General features: G+C 42.5%; 1 protein-coding gene across 4 annotated transcripts in view; it reads left to right on the forward strand.

Moving 5' to 3' along the window:
* Positions 1 to 19,185, forward strand: part of SYTL5 (synaptotagmin like 5) — a 169,099-nt gene that overhangs the window by 57,368 nt on the left and 92,546 nt on the right. For all 4 annotated transcript variants that reach the window (XM_048864042.2, XM_048864031.1, XM_048864060.2 and 1 more), the window contains exons 2-3: positions 1,708 to 2,199; positions 18,593 to 18,808. In XM_048864042.2, coding sequence (XP_048719999.1) covers positions 2,081 to 2,199; positions 18,593 to 18,808 — 335 coding nt within the window. In that variant the 5' untranslated portion in view covers positions 1,708 to 2,080. The remainder of the gene's footprint in view (positions 1 to 1,707; positions 2,200 to 18,592; positions 18,809 to 19,185) is intronic.

Raw genomic sequence — 19,185 nt, forward strand, 5'->3', positions numbered from 1 at the left:
GGACATACTCTGGTCCATAACTCAAATATTTGTTTCCCGTGTTCCAGGAGGGATAAGCACAGAGATGAGAGTGGGGCAGTCCTGAATTCTATTCCTGACTCTGCAGCTAAGTTGCTGTGTGCCTTGGGCATGTCACTTGACCTCTTTGTCTTACTTTCTTCACCCACAAAAGGGGGCATGATAATATATTTATTTGAATCACAGTAGTACTGCTAAGATCTGATGTTTGTTTTTTTACAGCATTTTCATCTCATAAAACACTGCTGTTGTAATATTGCAATTGAATTGCTTTCAGAGAAAAAGCAATATTCTGTAGAGGAGCTGTAAGCTTTTCATTGATCTGAGGTGGGGGGTTTTTAAGATCATTCTGAGAAGAGGTTATGAAATGTCAGACGTAATCCCTGTTGTAACAGAAGTCAATGCAAGGCAGAATCTCCTGAAAGTGTGACATTTACTTGATTTACTAATAAGCTCACCACCAAGCTTTGGGGGTGGGGGGTCTCACACTTGAACACTAATTTTTCAGAATTTCTGTTCCTAGATTTAAGTAATTTAGTGGAAAGGACGTTTTCATTTTGTCCAGTTATACTGTATTTTGTGGCTGTGCTTTTGTTGGTGATGACTAGGTAGTGAAGCATAAGTTTATCTATCCCTATTATTGTTGAGACAAGGTGGGTGTGGTAATATCTTTTATTGGACCAACTTCTGTTGGTGAGAGAGACAAGCTTTCGAGCCACACACTGCTCTTCTTCAGGTCCATTGTTGTCCATTTTAGCTTTACTTCATTCTTATTGCTTCCACCTCGGTACCACTTGCCATTGGCCTTTTACTTACATGGAAGATGTAAGAGAGGCAAGGAAAGCTTTCAAAAGTGACTGGAGAGTAGGCTTAATGAGGAAGGAGAGCTGCAGGAACTTGTATACAAGCTCTGCCTGTTTCCATTGGACCCAGCCTCTCATCCCCTTCCCACATCAGACTTTCCCAACACACTCAGATTAGATCAACCTTTGAAAAGACTCACACAAATATAAAAATGTACTTCTATCTTAAATGAATAAGCTCGGTATCAGTTGTGCCTTCCTTCAGTTCCAGTTTGTGAGGCAGTGATGACTAGAACTTCCAGGTTAACAGCCCTAAAATTTTAGTTCTCTTGTCATGCACCACATGAAGCAGAGGCAAACTGTTTGAAATGGTGGTATGTTTAGTACTCAGATATAGACATTCAGGATTCTTGTTGTTCTGTTCCATTGGTGAGGGGGGCGGAGAAGGAGGAAGGGAAATGTGATATCCTTAGAGCACACAAAGACATCTCGAGCCCAATTCTGCCATCCCTCCTCTCATTAAGCAGTACCTTTCTATCCAAGTAGTCCGAGTGAAATTCGTGGAGTGTTTGTGTGGCATGGTGCTAATCATGATAAGAATAGCAAAATCAAGTCCAAAGTGAGTTTAGCCAATTCAGGACTTCCACAACCAGAGAGTAATTGCAAATGAATTTACAGAAGGAGGGGCGCCTGCATGATGACATTCATACACTTTAGAGTAAACAGTAGCAAAGAGAAAGTACTGGCCATAGATGACCCTGGGGGCAATCTGTTAGTCTGCAGGTGATTAGACATTGATTCCCAAACCACTGTTTCATTTAGCTTCTCTTAGATGAGACCGGGATAATGTCAAAATCACTTCCTTTTATTTCTTTTTGACTTTCAGATAGTTTGAGTCTAAATATCCAGCTGTTGTGTGGCTTCAGACGACAGTTGATGTGTTGAAGATGAACTCAGACACCTTCTATGAATGTGGGTTGAAGGCTTGCAGCATGTCAAGGAAGACCAGAAAAGATGCAATGAACATTCTGTAACCAGGAAAATGAGAGAATTTCTTAAAGAACACAGCAGAAACCTTTCTCTCCTGCAGGTGGAAGACATGGTCACATGCTTTTAATATCTGGGTAATTTAATGAAGAGCTCTCTGTCAGGCTATCTTGTAAATCTTGTACCTGTGTGACAAATGTGCCTTTGAAACTTGCAGTAAACAGTTTATTCTCTGGAAACCCAACTGTTGGAAAAATCACTATTGAAGAATCATGTCAAAAAACCTGGAGATCATCAATTTGTCATTTTTGTTGGAACATGAGAGGGAAACAATACTAGGAGTATTGAAGAGAGATGAGTATTTGAAAAAAGTGGAAGATAAGAGGATAAGGTAATCTTTTAACATTCTTCTTCTAAAAAATTGCTTTTTTTTCATTCTCTCTTGCTTGAGGAGTTGTTAGAATATTGCAGACTGGGTAGGGTGGCTAGGTGCCTGGTTTTTGACCAGCAAGTCCAATCAAAAAGTGGACCTGACAGTGTCCGGGCGGATCTACTGACTGGACACCCAAAGTCCGGTTGCTGAGGTTGGGGAAAGTGGGGAAGCACTGGCTCATTACCTGCTCCAGCCCCAACTCAACCAGGGCTGCCTCCTACCTGTGTCAGGTTGCTATAGCTCCCAGCCCCAGCTCTGCAGGCGAGATCCTCTCAACCTAGACTGAGGGAGAGGGGAAGCAGAGGGGGGAAGGGACAGGGCAGGGAAGGTTCTGGCAGTCCTGCTGGAGTGTCCAGTTTCTAAATATTATGAAGATGGCAGCCCTAAGACTGGGACCTGACTTGAGGGTCTCTTCACCCACGTGGGAGTCCTGAATTTCAGGAGTCACTTTAGCACAATTGCTCCTCTAGTCTCATGCAAAGAGAAGTATGGCGGAAGTGGGAGGAAAACACTAGTTAATGCATCTTTTTGTAAATGTGTGTGACGCATGCATAGCTACAGGCAGTGATGAGCTGCCAAAATTTTAACAACTGGTTCCCTCCTCACCCTACAAGGGGGTCGGGGCCCACCCCGGGGCCCCGCCCCCCAGGACTTCTGCCTCATCCAACCCCCTGCGTTCCTTGACACCCCTCCCACCCCGGGATCCCAGCCCCATCCACCCCCCTCCTCTGTCCCCTGACTGCCCCCAGAACCGGGCAGGAGCATCTCATCGGCCACCGTAGTGGGTGCCCGCCCCGCCCCTAAGAGCCAGAGGGACCTGCTAGGGGGTGAGGTGGGGAGTCCCAGTGTTGCTTACCTGGGGCAGCTCCCAGGAAGCATCCGGCAGGTCCCTCTGGCTCCTAGGGGCGGGGTAGCGAAGCTGGGGGGGCAGCAGGGGGAGCGGCCGCTCCCCCCACTGATCACATCAAAAGTGGCGCCTTAGGCACCGACTCCATGGGTGCTCTGGGGCTGGAGCACCCATGGGGAAAATTTGGTGGGTGCAGAGCACCCACCGACAGCTCCCCACCCCGCGCCCAGCTCACCTCCGCTCCGCCTTCTCTCCTGAACGCGCCGCCCCGCTCTGCTTCTCCGCCACCTCCCCCGGCTTCCTGCAAATCACCTGTTCGCGCGGGAAGCCTGGGAGGGCTGAGAAGCAGGAGGCGGCTTCGCGCTCAGGCCCAGGGAGGAGGAGGTGAGCTGGGGCAGGGAGCGGTTCCCCTGCGTGCCCTCCGCCCCTCCAGTTACCTGCTGCGGTGCGGGTGGCCCTCCTCATGCCCCCCTGCCCCAGCTTGTTTCCGCCTCCCTGGGCCTGAGCACGAAGCCCCCGCCTGCTTCTCAGCCCTCCCAGGCTTCCTGCACGAACAGCTGATTCGCGGGAAGCAGGGGGAGGGGGCGGAGAAGCAGAGCGTTCAGGAGAGGAGGCGGAGCGGAGGTGAGCTGGGTGGGGAGCTGCTGGTGGGTGCTGTGCACCCACCAAATTTTCCCCGTGGGTGCTCCAGCCCCAGAGCACCCACAGAGTCGGCACCTAAGGCACCACTAACTGGTTCCAGTGAATCTGTGCGAACTGGCTCCAGCTCACCACTGGCTACAGGGTATAAGACTAGGGATAGTGATATCCTGGATAGCAGAGTCATTGGAAACTTAAATCCAGTACCTTTTTGTTAACACACACACATGAATTCTGCAGATTTGTTGTTTCTTTGTTTTGTTTCTTAAGCTGTAATATTACTTCATGCAAGGTTAACCTGCAACAGAATGCCAGTGCATGCTGAGAATTAATGATACCTAGATCTACCGCATACCTTGGAAATTTGCCATAAGATTGTCTTAATAAGTTTGTAGAACATTTTAAATGTGCTAAAATTATGGCATAATGAAATCTGATACTTTGCATTGAAAATATGTACAAATTCTCTTGACTGATGTTCATTCCAAATTTAAGATCCCAGCATTCCTGTTTGATTCCCACAGAAATGTTCAGAGTCCCAAAGTAACAAAATCTGTGAGGTGATATTGCCTCTGCCTGTGGGCACCTTGAATAGGAAGTCATCATTTAGGCACTAATGTTGAATTTTGGTAAAACAGGAAAAAGTGGTTATCCTACAATAAAAATGAAAGTATTATTTTCTAGTATGTTACCAAGTTCATTTTTCTATCGATGGGCTGATTAACTCCTGCACCGAAGGTGACTGAAAACATTTGTGGCAAAAGTTTTTGTATTTCAAGTAGAGTTAGAAATATTGCCTGGTACTGATTCTGCTATTTTGTTTGAACTGATCCCATGCGCTCAAAAGGGTTAAACAAAGCTATTGTGACACTTTTTTTCTCAGAGAGAGTGGCTATGTTTTGTGTGCTCCTTCAGAGCCAGTGAGCGAGAGTGAGCATGGTGTCAGTAGTAGCAGCAAGGAATAGCTCTGTTCTGCTTTCCCCTACAGTGTTCAGGGAAAGGGGTTTTGCCATCCAAGATTTTAGGATAGCAGCCTTGCCTGCTAGCTCTCAAAAGGCCTGGGAGGAAGGTGTAGAGACTCCATGAGGGTTAGTAACCCTCTCCTTTCCTGAAAGATTACACAATTAGAATTGGAAGGAGATTGTTTGGGGACAGAGGACAATGGGGTTCAGTGGGGATTGGATGCAGATATTTCAGATGACAATTCAAATTTATTTGTTTCAGTTAAGCATGATGCTCACTGTCCCCCTACCTAAATTTTTGTGTAGTTTGGCTCTGAGAAACAAGTTTAGACTGCATTTATGTGTGTCTCTTGGTCAGGGGGAGCCTGGTTTAGAGCGTGCAAGATATACCAAGTTGCAAAGGGAGATGGAATTCAAGTGCTTGTTTGTTTCTACTTCTGTATTCAAAGGCCAGGCTATAGCTTGTTTTTCTCTTTGGATTGGCAAGTGTCACAGACACGTGTATTCAGCACCCACTGAGGTCTCTCAATATAGATCCAGTTAAATTTTTATGGTTGTGGGTCTGTACTGAGTTCTCTCCATTTAACTGTCTCTTCCCCCTCACCCTCTGCAGGTAAACGAAGTAACTAGAGTAAATGCAGTGCACCCATTGCTGTTGGCAGCCTCTTTACCCAGTGGGAAATGTGGCAGCCAGAGTAAACTGAAAGCTTTTCCTTTTGCCTAAGCCTAGTCTAGCTCACTTAATGTAGGAGTGAGGCAGGAACGCAGATCTCCAGCCTGGAAGTTGTGTTTAATTTGCTCTGATCATGGTTGTTATCACTGAGAGATGAAGAAGGGAAGTGCAGACCCAGCAACAGTTGGGACACAGTTTGTTCTAGGCACGGTATTCACCCTTGGAGCTGGATCAGCCTTAATAGTAATGGGCAGGGATGCTGCAAACTAGAGAGTAGCCCAGTTAGTAGTGCAAGCTCATGGTTGGGAGTTTAGGCTTTGCAGCTGGCTCTGCAGAAGTGCCTCTGATGGGGAATTTTGAGCTGCATAACTATCCCAGAAGGTGCTATCATGCTTATGCTCCTATCAAAGATTCCTGCATCAATTCCAGTAGGTAAATGGGCCACTGGCTTCCCAAGCTCTCTGCAGCAACTTCCTCATTCAGTTGTCATCCTTTCTCAAGTTCTTGTCCCTTTATGGTCGCTTAAAAACCCTACCTGCCTGCCCCTTTGAGTGTGGAATTGTGGGTATGTGGCTTAGCAAGGTGAAAACTGGTGACATTTTCTGCGTACGGGGCCGTCTGGCGGATTTATTGGCTTTTTGTCTAGTGGGAGAAGACTACCTGAAGAACAGCTTGAAAACTGAAATCAATGTGAAGATCCTGATGATAATTATGAGGAACCTTTTGAAAAAAACCTAATCTTAAATTCAGTGGAATGCATACACAGTCTTTCGGCTACTTCAGGGAGACTAGTGAATGCGAGACCCTTTGGTTATTTGGAGAATTGTCCCTCACACATGTTTTGCTCACTGTGCCTGATAACATCAAATTCCAAGACCTTAAAAAGTCTCCCAATATATTCAAGACATGTTTGGATCTGAACAGGGAGCTGGGTGGATTTCCCTACCTCCAAGGAGAGTTCATGGTGACTCTCTCTGAATGCAGCTAAATTATCCCTGGCAAGGATATCTTTTATCCTTGGCTCATAAATATACTTCTGAAGAACATGTTTTGTCTTTGGGATGCCATTTGGTGCAATCTGGTGTGTGTCTTATCGAAACATATTTCACAGAAGTACACAGTCTTCTACATTAGCTTTGTTTTTCATTCTGGCAAGATGCTCAGTTCACACACTGTATTTGAGTTTAATGTATTATTGGTATTATTGTAGTGCCTATGGAGCCCTAATCATGGACCCAAACCCCACTGTGCTGGGCGCTGTACACACACCGAACAAAGACACTCCCTGCCCCAAATTGCTTACAATCTAAGTGTAAGACAAGAAACAATGGATGGATACAGACCGACAGGCAAGTGCAAAGAAACAAGTGAGGGGTGGCATGGGAGAAAGCCCTGAAGGTGCCTGTTTTAAATTTAACAAGTGGGCAATGGAGACTGACATCATGGGCTGATCAGAGGCAGAAGTCGAACTTTTGATTCTAAAGGAGAGATCATAGGTAGGATGAGGATAGACCTTGAGGGGCCTTGGAAGTGAAGTCAAATAGTCGTTTTGAGGGATAGAGAAGGAGTCAATGGAGAGATGCAGAGAGGGCTGATGTGGTCAAATATATTATGCATTCAGAGCATTCAACCTACCACTAATATAGTATCACATATGGGCATATATCCTGCCTATTGCATCTCTTAGTACTTTGTTACATTTACACCTTTCCCATCCAGTTTTTAAATGTAAAGCTTCTTTTTATTCTTTAAACAGGAATTAAAATTCTGGATCTTGTTTAAACAAAAAGTAATAGAATAATAGCTGAACACAGAAAACAGAGAAGGGAAGTAACTTGAGCCTTTCCCAACATAATGCTATCAAGTTATTACTTGTGTGTTGTAATCCCCTCTTGGCCTCCTAGCAGCAGTTTAGTTGGCCAAGTCCACTCAATGGTTCCTCTGGCAAGGATTCTGCACGGTCAGGGCCGCCAATTAGAATAAAGACTCTCCTTATCAATCAGTACAATAGAAATATTTAAAAATATCAGCATATTCTAAATATAGGACAAAATTGTTCTCTTAGATACCACTATCTGGTAACTATTAGCAAATTCATGAAGTGAGTTGAAATGGATTTTGAGAAATTATCTGTGCATGGAAATTGACTTGTCAGGTGATGTATCTGGAGTTGCTTGTAAGGGCAAGTGTTGTAAAATACTATGGCTTGTATACACTGTGTACAGTGTATGTTTTTGCAAGACTGATGAATAGTTCTTTAAAGAAAATATACCTTATGTGATACCGTATGTTTCATCCATATGTGTCTGGGAAGAGAGAAGCTGATTGGTAACTATCGCATTTGACAAGTAAATTGCTCCATTAGTACATTTATTATTTGAAATAAAATACTTCTTGTGTATAAATAGTTACTATTTTTAGTACCATAAACACAGATGCCTGTTTAAAAATTCTGTTTAAAAATTAAGAATGTTCCATTTCTGAGCTAATTAATAACTAGAGTGGCTTTTTTTTTAATCGTACTGGGGTTACCATTGATTCTACCAACATATAGTAAGAATCCAACAGTTTGTAACTCGGAAGGTATTTCATCTTGCTAACATAATTTATAATTTTATCTTTAAAAATTCCGGCAGCCAAAGGTTCCTCCTGTGTGATGATTTAAACTTCCTCTTTTTTTCCTTTCTTCTTCTTACCACCTTCATTCTCTCCCAGGAGCCCGTTTTTGACATTCCAACGAGAATAATTTCCATCCTCCTTCCAAAAAATAAAAAATAAGCCTAAGAGTGCATGACTACAACATACATACTTGATCTCTTTTGCTGTTTTTAGTTGTCTGACAATATCTCTGCACTATAGAAGGGGAAGAATGTATAAGGGGGCATTTTTAAAAGGATTTTCTTACCCCAAATTCACATCAATATATCTTGGATCCAGGACCCAAATGATACCCTGAGTTTGCATTCCTCTGCCCTATAGGAATGAGCAGAAGTAGCTAGGATGAGCTTGAGAAGGTGGGACCTTGGTGGTATTAGCCCAAAGCAGCCAGCACTAGCTGTAGTTGAGGGGACATTGGGGAAGAGTTTTCTAGCCACCAGTTTGCTTCCCACACCAACCTAGAGGGATTGCTCCTGATATCATCACATTAATTCAGCTCTGAAACTCGGACTTGGTCGAGTTTTTTTTCTTATTTGCTGTTTTGTCATTGGTGATTGGTTACCCTTCAATGCACTCTTCACTGCAACCGTTCAGCTGTACAATATCATTCTCCCCATTAATGCTTCTCACCTCCCTCCTCTCCCCCCACCCTCCCTCCTTTTCTTTCCATTTTCAACCACCCTACTCCTTCAGTTTCCTTTTCCCTTAGCTAATTCCCTGTCTTACTCCAAAACTTCCTTTGTATTTCACTATTCCTCTTGCCCACTTCAAACATGCATGCTTTCCAAAATAACCCATCAAACATCTTAAAACCAGGTTTTATAATATAAATCAAATAATTATATAAGGAAATAAAATAGCCCAAAATTTTCATACCTGGGTTCCTGAAAATTGAGCACCTGAAACCATATTTAGGCAGATAAATGGCCTGATTTTCAGTGTGGTGAGATGCCACTTGAAATCATTATTAGTTTATCAGTTCATACATTGGTTCTTAATAAAATTAATTTTACTCTTCATCATCCCATCCAACACAAGATAAAATGTAGAGATGCAAATCCTGTTCCAAGTAGCAGGTCTATGTGCTGGAAATCATTCTGGTGGAAGGCAGAGTCACTTTATAGCTGCTTCTGTCACTCTAGGGCTGAATTAGCTTCCTCAGCCTGTGTATGGCCTAGGTCCAGAATAGCTCAAAGATCACCAGCAGCTCCAAATGATGACTGTGGCTGGCAACTCAGCTCCTCAGGCATAATACATTTTTCTACCAATTCATCTGTACAGGAGACATAGTTTTCTTGGGGCTGATCCAAGGTTTTGGAATGAACTCACTCTTTTTGTCCTTTCCATTCCCCTCCCCCCCTCACAGTTTTTCCCAGTGAATCTTTTTCTTAATTCAGTCTGCAATTTTTCATAACTTTGCAAACTTTGGAACAATTAGAGCAGAAAAAGGAAAACTGGAACACGGACTCTACTACTTTTTTCAGTGAGATAGTTCTAAAAAGTTAAGGTGTGGGGGGTAAGGAAGAAAAAGGAAAATTAAAACTGCATGCAGTGGTGGAAAAGGTGGTTATATAAGACGTCATGTTTTACAGCATTCCTTATCACATGGACGTTATCTGTTATCCTCACCCTTGCTCTTCTGAGTCATTTATCAAACCTGCTGTATACTAAGACTATTCTGCCTTCCACTTTGGTATTTTATGAGGGCATGTTCCTTGATTTTATGCTCCATTTAGAAAGGTTTAGTATGTCAGTGCTGCCTAGTTATTGGGTATAAGAAACAAAATGCATCTTCAGTGCACTTGGTACATTCCCTCTGAAGTAGTGGTGTTTTTTAATATACCCTTTGCATTTAAAAGAATAGCTGAGTGTTAGCAGAGACAGATGTTAATACTTATCTCTCCTATCAAACCCCTAGTATTATAGATAATTTAGCTTTCTTAGGGGTATTATAGGATATTTTTCCCAGGAGTTTGATAAATGGGATTCTGCTGGGTTTGCTTTCTCTTGGATTCTCTTTGTACTCCTAGAAAATGGTTTGGTCGTGTTTCATTTCTTGTATACCATGTGTGAGTACAAATGCGTCCGACTCCTAGCTTGAGAGTCCATTGCTTTAACATTTCGGAAGTCTTGCCTCCTGTGCTGCCTGTAGAAGAGATGGTGGTACATTTGCTATCCCTTTTCAGTCCTGTTTAATGGTCACAGCTATGCAGTGGTTGTTTAGAGGCTGCTGTGAAGATGGATTATTTTCAGATGACTCATCCACCTCCTCCTACTCTTCCTCGCCTTTGGAACACTTAATTCTTCATATTCTGAAATGTGATCCCATTTGTTACAGTCTGTCTGTGGTTCAATCCAATAGACTCTGCAAGGAATCACAAAGCAAAGCTTCTGACCAACACATCTGCCTGAATGTTTTCTGATGAATAAGTCAGTAGGGAAGTTGAGGGACAATTTATTTTACCAGGATTTGAAGAAAGCTTTTAAGACAGCAGTACACTTTTTAAAAAAGTCAATCTGCAAGATGAGCAGCCTTAGCAGAATGAATGTCATCAATCAAGGATTCGTATTGGATAAAGAATAGGAATTACTGAGGAGATGGATTTCAGGGTAGCAGCCGTATTCGCAAAAAGAAAAGGAGTACTTGTGGCACCTTAGAGACTAACAAATTTATTTGAGCATAAGCTTTCATGAGCTACAGCTCACTTCATCGGATGCATTCAGTGGAAAATACAGTGGGGAGATTTATGTACATTGGTAACACCCATTGTTTCATGTTCTCTTACACACTGTAACGAGAGTGATCACGTAAGGTGAGGTATTACCGGCAGGAGAACAGGGGTGGGTGGGGCGGGGGGAAACCTTTTGTAGTGATCATCAAGGTGGGCCATTTCCAGCAGTTGACAAGAATGTCTGAGGAACAGTGGGGAGGTGGGGGCAATAAACATGGGGAAATAGTTTTACTTTGTGTAATGACCCATCCACTCGCAGTCTTTATTCAAGCCTAAGTTAATTGTATCCAGTTTGCAAATTAATTCCAATTCAGCAGTCTCTCATTGGAGTCTGTTTCTGAAGTTTTTTTGTTGAAGAATTGCAACTTTTAGGTCTGTAATCAAGTGACCAAAGAGATTGAAGTGCTCTCCGACTGGTTTTTGAATGTTATAATTCTTGACATCTGATTTGTGTCCATTTATTCTTTTACATAGAGACTGCGCAGTTTGACCAATGTACATGGCAGAGGGGCATTGCTGGCACATGATGGCATATATCACATTGGTGGATGTGCAGGTGAACGAGCCTCTGATCGTGTGGCTGATGTGATTAGGCCCTATGATGGTGTCCCCTGAATAGATATGTGGACACAGTTGGCAACGGGCTTTGTTGCAAGGATAGGTTCCTGGGTTAGTGAGTCTGTTGTGTGGTTTGTGGTTGCTGGTGAGTATTTGCTTCAGGTTGGGGGGGCTGTCTGTAAGCAAGGACTGGCCTGTCTCCCAAGATCTGTGAGAGTGATGGGTTGTCCTTCAGGATAGGTTGTTGATCCTGGATGATGTATTGGAGAGGTTTTAGTTGGGGGCTGAAGGTGATGGCTAGTGGCATTGTGTTATTTTCTTTGTTGGGCCTGTCCTGTAGTAGGTGACTTCTGGGTACTCTTCTGGCTTCGTCAATCTGTTTCTTCACTTCAGCAGGTGGGTGTTGTAGTTGTAAGAATGCTTGATAGAGATCTTGTAGGTGTTTGTCTCTGTCTGAGGGGTTGGAGCAAATGCGGTTGTATCGTAGAGCTTGGCTGTAGACAATGGATCGTGTGGTGTGGTCTGGATGAAAGTTGGAGGCATGTAGGTAGGAATAGCGGTCAGTAGGTTTCTGGTATAAGGTGGTGTTTATGTGACCATCGCTTATTAGCACCGTAGTGTCCAGGAAGTGGATCTCTTGTGTGGACTGGTCCAGGCTGAGGTTGATGGTGGGATAGAAATTGTTGAAATCATGGTAGAATTCCTCAAGGGATTCTTTTCCAGGGGTCCAGATGATGAAGATGTCATCAATGTAGCGCAAGTAGAGTAGGGGCATTAGGGGACAAGAGCTGAGGAAGCGTTGTTCTAAGTCAGCCATAAAAATGTTGGCATACTGTGGGGCCATGCGGGTACCCATAGCAGTGCCGCTGATCTGAAGGTATACATTGTCCCCAAATGTGAAATAGTTATGGGTGAGGACAAAGTCACAAAGTTCAGCCCCCAGGTTTGCCGTGACATTATCGGGGATACTGTTCCTGACAGCTTGTAGTCCATCTTTGTGTGGAATGTTGGTGTAGAGGGCTTCTACCTCCATAGTGGCCAGGATGGTGTTTTCAGGAAGATCACCAAGAGACTGCTGAATTGGAATTAATTTGCAAACTGGATACAATTAACTTGGGCTTGAATAAAGACTGGGAGTGGATGGGTCATTACACAAATTAAAACTATTTCCGCATGTTTATTCCCCCCTTCCCCTTCCCACTGTTCCTCAGACATTCTGGTCAACTGCTGGAAATGGCCCACCTTGATGATCACTACAAAAGGTCCCCCCCCCCACCCCGCTCTCCTGCTGGTAATAGCTCACCTTAAGTGATCACTCTCGTTACAGTGTGTTTGGTAACACGCGTTGTTTCATGTTCTCTATGTATATAAATCTCCCCACTGTATTTTCCACTGAATGCATCCGATGAAGTGAGCTGTAGCTCATGAAAGCTTATGCTCAAATAAATCTGTTAGTCTCTCAGGTGCCACAAGGACTCCTTTCCTTTTTGAGCAGATGGAATTACTGGAAAATAAGGATACTGCCTCTTTAAATATAGTACCAAAGGAGAGACTGACACTTTAGCCATGATAGGAAATGTTAACCTCAAAGGAAACATTTCCACTTTGATTAAGGAGGAGAACTGCTTACTGATTTGAGCTGAGACCCAAAGGGATTTCTCCATTTTAAAGATGCTGTGCAGGACAGAAAAAGACTTTGTACCCAGTTTTGCTGCTTTATAATGCAAAAAGAAGGCATGAAAATGGTGAGGGGTTACTTTTGGGCTTATTTTTATATTAGAAACTCAGATCCTTTCCATCCTGTAAGACTCTATGGTGACTGGACAACCTTTGAAATAGTGACATCACAAGAGCCAAGACTGTAACCACTGAGGGGAGGGGATTTTTAGTCATTTTAAATTTCTGGGTTTTCAACAAATATAACTGCAATGACTGACTGACATTGTTGGGAAATGAAGCTCTTGCTAGAGGTTCAACATTTGTAGCTCTTCAATTAAGATCTGAGAGCTAATGATAAACATCCGCAGAGAGCCCCTACAAGTGATCCAGTAGCTGGGCAACAATTGAGCTGACTTTCCTGCTAGCTCTTTCTAAAATCAGACAAACAAAGCAGATTATCCCCTCCTTCCTCCTCTCCCGCCCCATGCAGCAGCTTTCAGGCCTTCTCCATATATCGTACCAGTATGAATAGAAAATCCCATGTGGGTCACCTTTAATGGACCTGTTCTCAGTGATAGAGTGAACCTCTTGTGCAGGGTACAGACAGGTGCTTAGTGGGAAGAATTCAGCAGGTCCCAGAAAAAACAGGCAGTGAATGGAATAGACTCCTGTAGAGTTACCACATAGAATTGAACAGGCCTATGCAATATTAAATAAAACGTGAACATACAAAGTGTTTGGAGGGTCAGAGATGATTATCCTGCTGCACCTGCACAAATATTGGGTGATTATGCTAATAATATCTAAAAGCTCCTAATTTGGATGGGAAGGTGTGATGGGTTGGACCCCCCCCCTTCGGAGGTGCCGCCTGATGTATTGGGATCTCACCGAGCCCACCTGTTCCACCAGCCTGGGCTCCCACACGCTGTCTTGCTGCGCACACGCGCACACACACATGGAATCACCCAGCTGTGGAATCACAGAGAGTCTGCAATCAGCTCTGTGTGGGAAGACTCAGCTCGGGGAATTACCCAGTGCTCTGGTGCATGTACCCTCTGGAGTGTAAACCCAAAGTTGCATTGTCTTGTGATGTAGAGAGATCTATACAGTGTAAACCCATGAAATTCGCTGCCTCCTTCAGTGTGGAGGAACATATGCACAGCTCCCCCGCCCCAGTTATGAATTGCACAAACTGGGTTTTAGAATAAACAAAATAAGTTTATTAACTACAAAAGGTAGTTTTTAAGTGATTATAAGGGACAACAAACAGAACAAAGCAGACCAATGAGCATATAAAACAAACATGCAAACTAGGCTTAATACATTAAAGAAATTGGCTACAAACAGTAATTTCTCACCCTAAAAGTTGTTTTATGCAGGTTGCAGAGTTTCTTGAAGGTAACTGCACTGCTTGCAGCTTAAATCTGCAGTTATACCCTTCACAGGCTGACCTTTCTTGCCTGGGCTCAGCCCGTCCCCGTCCCCTACATCCTCCCCGCTTAGTTCCTTTGTTTCTTCAGGTGTTTTCAGCAGTCTTCCTTCTTGGGCAGGGAGGCAGTGGAGCCAAGATTAACTCACTCCCCACCTTAAATAGGATTTACATATGGCGGGAATCCTTTGTTTCCTATTTTGACCCCCACCCCCTTCCAATGGAAAAATACCAAAAGTCAAAAATGATGTCCAGTACCAGGTGATATGATCACCTGACCCTGCAGTGTTAAAGCAGCATCCCAGGAAACTTCTCAGGAAGGAGGGAGATTAGCATCTTCAAAGTTCTATTGTCCTTCCTAATGGCCCATCCAGGCTGTTTGCATACTGTCCAGTGGGCATTCCCCACGTAAAAACATAGATGTAATTATTACATAGTCAATATTTCTGACTTCAAATACAGAAATGATACATGCATACAAATTGGATAATCACATTCAGTAAAACATAACCTTTCCAATGATATCTCACATGACCCATCTTCCATAAAACATATCTTAGTTATGCCATATTCATATTGTAAGCATATCTCTTATGAAGAATATGGGGCGTAGGGTCACAGGAAGCTAAGAAAAGTCACACCTTTCTATTCAAAGGGTCAACCAAGCACTGTTTGGGAATTCTGAGATACCAAGACAACTCCTTATTTCAGAGGAGCAGAAAGGCATGGCTAGAACTCACTAGTGCTTATTCAGGTTATTAAAGATAGCCTGTAGATAATGGATGAGCTGGAGAGAAAAGCAAGAATCCAGAAACTCAGGCTGGTGAGTATCTAGAAAAAATCAAGCCTGTGGACTCTAAGCAGTTTTCCCATGCACTGGCTTTATTAAACTCCATGAGTACAGCAGCTGCACAGAGTCTGATGTATATAGTTTCTGAAATAGGGCTGCCTGTTGCTAAAGCAACTTCAGCAAAAAAAAGTTTTCCATCACTTCAGATAGTGTACTTACGTCGAAGGGCTTACTAAAGCAGGCTTGAAGTTGGGCTATTTCTTTCTATAAGTTTTATGAATAAGGATTTTTGTCCTGACTCTTTATGTTCACTGCATACACACAAAGAAGTTAGATTAAAAACAAATATTCTTGCTGGAAGGTTGTAGCATAACACTACGTTATTTCTTAGACTTCGGAGCAATGACACACAAGAACCCCAAATCAGCAAGAGAGCAAACAGGTTGCTCCCTTTGGCGGTGAGACACTACTTAACCCAAACTTGCTTGAAGCAGTCTCTTTCCATACTCGCTCTGATAAATGCTTTCCTACAGAGCCCAGCCTGCAAGTGGGACCAAGAAACCCTTCTCTTGTAGTTCCCATGCAGTCCTCAATATTGACTATTCTCCTTTTCTGCTGGACAGGAGAAGAAAAAATAAAGCTTTCATTAGCTGAAAGAATAGGGTTTTATGTATGTTCTGCTGTACTTTGTAAGACTCAAGATTAGAGCTGGGCGAAATTTTTCATGTGAAACCTTTTTTTCACCAAAATATGCAGATTCACGTCAACTGAAACAATTTATGAATTTGGGTCCATTTTGGCAACTTATTTTATTCAAAATAGAAAAAAAATGGGAAATGTTGAAATATTTGTCATTTGCCATTTCAGCAACTAAACATGTTGACTTTTTATTACGAATTAACTTCCAATTTTATTTAAAAAAACAATTTTAAAATGTTTTAAAAGCCTTGACATTGAAACTAAATGTTTTGTTTCAAGTCAACCAAAATGTTTTGATTGACATGAAATGAAACATATTTTTTGATGTTTCAGTTTGCTGAAAACTTCAAAACATTTTTGTTTTGGGTTGACCTGAAACAATTTTTTTTGTTTGGGCTTTTTTTTTTTTCCTTTTCACCTGAACAGAATATTTGGTTATTTGGACAATCCTACTTGAGATATTCTTCAGATGTCAGGCTCGGACCTGCATGCCACATTCTATAAGTGAACTTTGTTTAGAGTTGTAAGAAATAATTACAACTCTAAACAAATCAGTAAATCTATTTATAATGCAAAAACCCCGGTTACAATTCTTAGAGTGAAAGTATATAGCAAGTGGAAGACACTGTAATGACAGTGCACTTCGCAAATAATAATTGCATACATGGAGCAAATACATACTGAGAAACTTGGCAACACTGTACAACCATTTAAAGTGATATTGAAGATACCAGAAAACTAAAATATAAAAACCAACACAAAAGCCAAATAAGGTGACCCATAAAAATCTCCATCCACCTTCTTAATGACCAGTGCTAGCAGTAATTGAAATGGAAAGCATCTGCACCTGGAGTGTAGGTAGTGTTTGCCAGGGACTACTGTGCTGTAATTCCTTTGCCGTTGCTGGAGTGCTTTCTGTGTCTGACTCTGTCACTTTTGCAAACTTTAATACCATGTGGCATTCAAGGGACACGGTATGTGAAGGATGGGATTCTTGGAAGAGATGTGCCCCTGAATTATGCTGCAAGCAGTTTGGCAAGCATCGGCTGCTCTTTTAATTTATTTTTAAATTTAAAAAATTTCCTCATCAAATAGGGCTTCAATAGTAAATGCTAGTTTTTAGCAGTGAAGAGTTTAATTTAAATGCATTTCATTCTAGAAGGGTTTCCAAAGGCTTGACTAGCAATGGACCCAGTATGTACTAGTCATCATTGGTATGGATGCCTTTCATCCCCTAAAGCTACCTTTTACAGCAGGACATAATTCGAGTTCATAATCATGCCTTTGTTAACAATTTAAACATATTCTTATTCAGAAAAAGTCCTTTCACCATCAAGAAAAGGAATATAGCTTTAAAAGTAGGAATAATATTTAGCCAGTTAAGGGAATTCACTCTTACTTACTTTACTGTGTCTCTCTTCCTTTCTTAGGCCTTGTCTACATCGGGAAATTGACTGGCATAGCGATGGTGGAATAAGCTATTCCTTTATAACTATCTGGCAATAGCTCCCCATGTGGACACTTTATTCTGGAATAAAAGTGATTTTTATATTTATTACAGAAAATTCAGAGATGAGAAATTCTGGTCTAGATCAGACTTTCCTCAAAGCTGACAGGGTTTCAGATCTGGAATTCTGGTTCAGGCTTATTTGTCTCTTGAACACACACCCATTGTCCATATTAATCCTATTAGGAAAGGAATTAATCATTGATAGGGTCCTACCAAATTCACAGTCCATTTTGGTCCATTTCATGGTCATAGGATTTTTAAAATAGTAAATTTCATGATTTCAGCCATTTAAATCTGAAATGTCACGGTGATGTAATTGTAGAGGTCCTGACCCAAAAAGGAGTTGGGGGGGGAGGGTTGCAAGATTATTGTAGGGCGGGGGTTGCTGTGCTGCTACCCTTATTTATGTGCTGCTGCTGATGGCAGTGCTGCCTTCAGAGCTGGGCAGCTGGAGGGCGGTGGCTGCTGGCCGGGCGCCCAACTCTGAAGGCAAAGCCATCCCCAGCAGCAGCGCAGAAGTGAGGATGGCATGGCATGGTACTGCCCCCCTTACTGCTGCGCTGCTGTCTGCAGAGCTGGGCCTTCAGTCAGTAGCGGCCACTATCAGCCACACCCAGCTCTGAAGGCAGCAGCGCAGAAGTAAGGGGGGCATTCCGTCGCCCATTTCCAGCCTCTGGCAAACAGAGGCTGAGGACACCATCCCTGTCCATCCTGACTAACAGCCATTGATGGACCTATCCTCCATGAACTTATCCAGAAATGTTAACCCAAATGTCCTAGCCAAATTTATACTAAGGCTTTTACTTTTTGCCTCCTTATATATACCTTGCAGTTTCCAGTTGGCCACATTATACTTTTTCATAGCTGAAAGTATGGTGGTGTTGTGACCTGCTGAATAGCTGGTGCATTTTATCTTATGAAGGGCTGCATTTCAGTGTGGGGTGGTTGTGTAGTTAGTATGTCTGTCTGTCTGTAAAGGGATTTGGTGTGGAAAATATAACTTAAATTTGCATAGATCTTCTTTACTGTTGTCTTCTATAATGCTTAACACTCTTATCCTGTTATCATTTTATACACATTCCCTAGAGACTCTGTTACTTGAACCTAAGAGGATACAGAATATTACCATGAAATGCTATGAACCCAGTGGTATATCAGATTTAAAGTGCCCTCTTTTTTTTTTTTTTATTTCCAGGAAATTGAAGAATGAGTTGTTGGAAGTGAGACGAAAAGGTGGAAACCGCCATTGCCGACAGGACCGTGGCAGGGTCTGTGTTCGCTGTCAGAAAAACCTGGGCTTAATCTTTGACAGGGGGGACCAGTGCCAAGAATGCAAACTCACAGTTTGCAACAAGTGTCGTGTTTTGGGAATTGATGGGAACTGGAAGTGCACTGTGTGCGCCAAGATTGCGTAAGTTCTGAAGCTTTTGTAAATATGGAGTTAGAGGCCATCTGTGTTATAAATAAGTTTATGCTGTTGCTGCTTTCTCATCTTTAACACAAGGGCATAACATAGCAGGCGTAGAAGGGGAAAGGCTTATTTTAGGTGGCTTATATTTTCAGCAATATTTATTTCATCATCTTCTCTTCAGCACCTGCTTGTTGTTTTTGTTGTTGCTGGGGTTTTTTGTTTATTTGTGTTTTGGCTTTTTTAAAGAATGCTCCTAGCATCACAGATGCTAAACCACAGGTGTGAATGAGCTGAAAATAAGAGAAGATTATTGTTTTATAATACATCTGTTTTTATTATAAAGGAACAGATCTAATAATTGAATAATGGTAAAACTA

The sequence above is a fragment of the Caretta caretta genome, chromosome 1 (genome assembly GCF_965140235.1).
Source record: "Caretta caretta isolate rCarCar2 chromosome 1, rCarCar1.hap1, whole genome shotgun sequence".
NCBI lineage: Eukaryota > Metazoa > Chordata > Testudines > Cheloniidae > Caretta > Caretta caretta.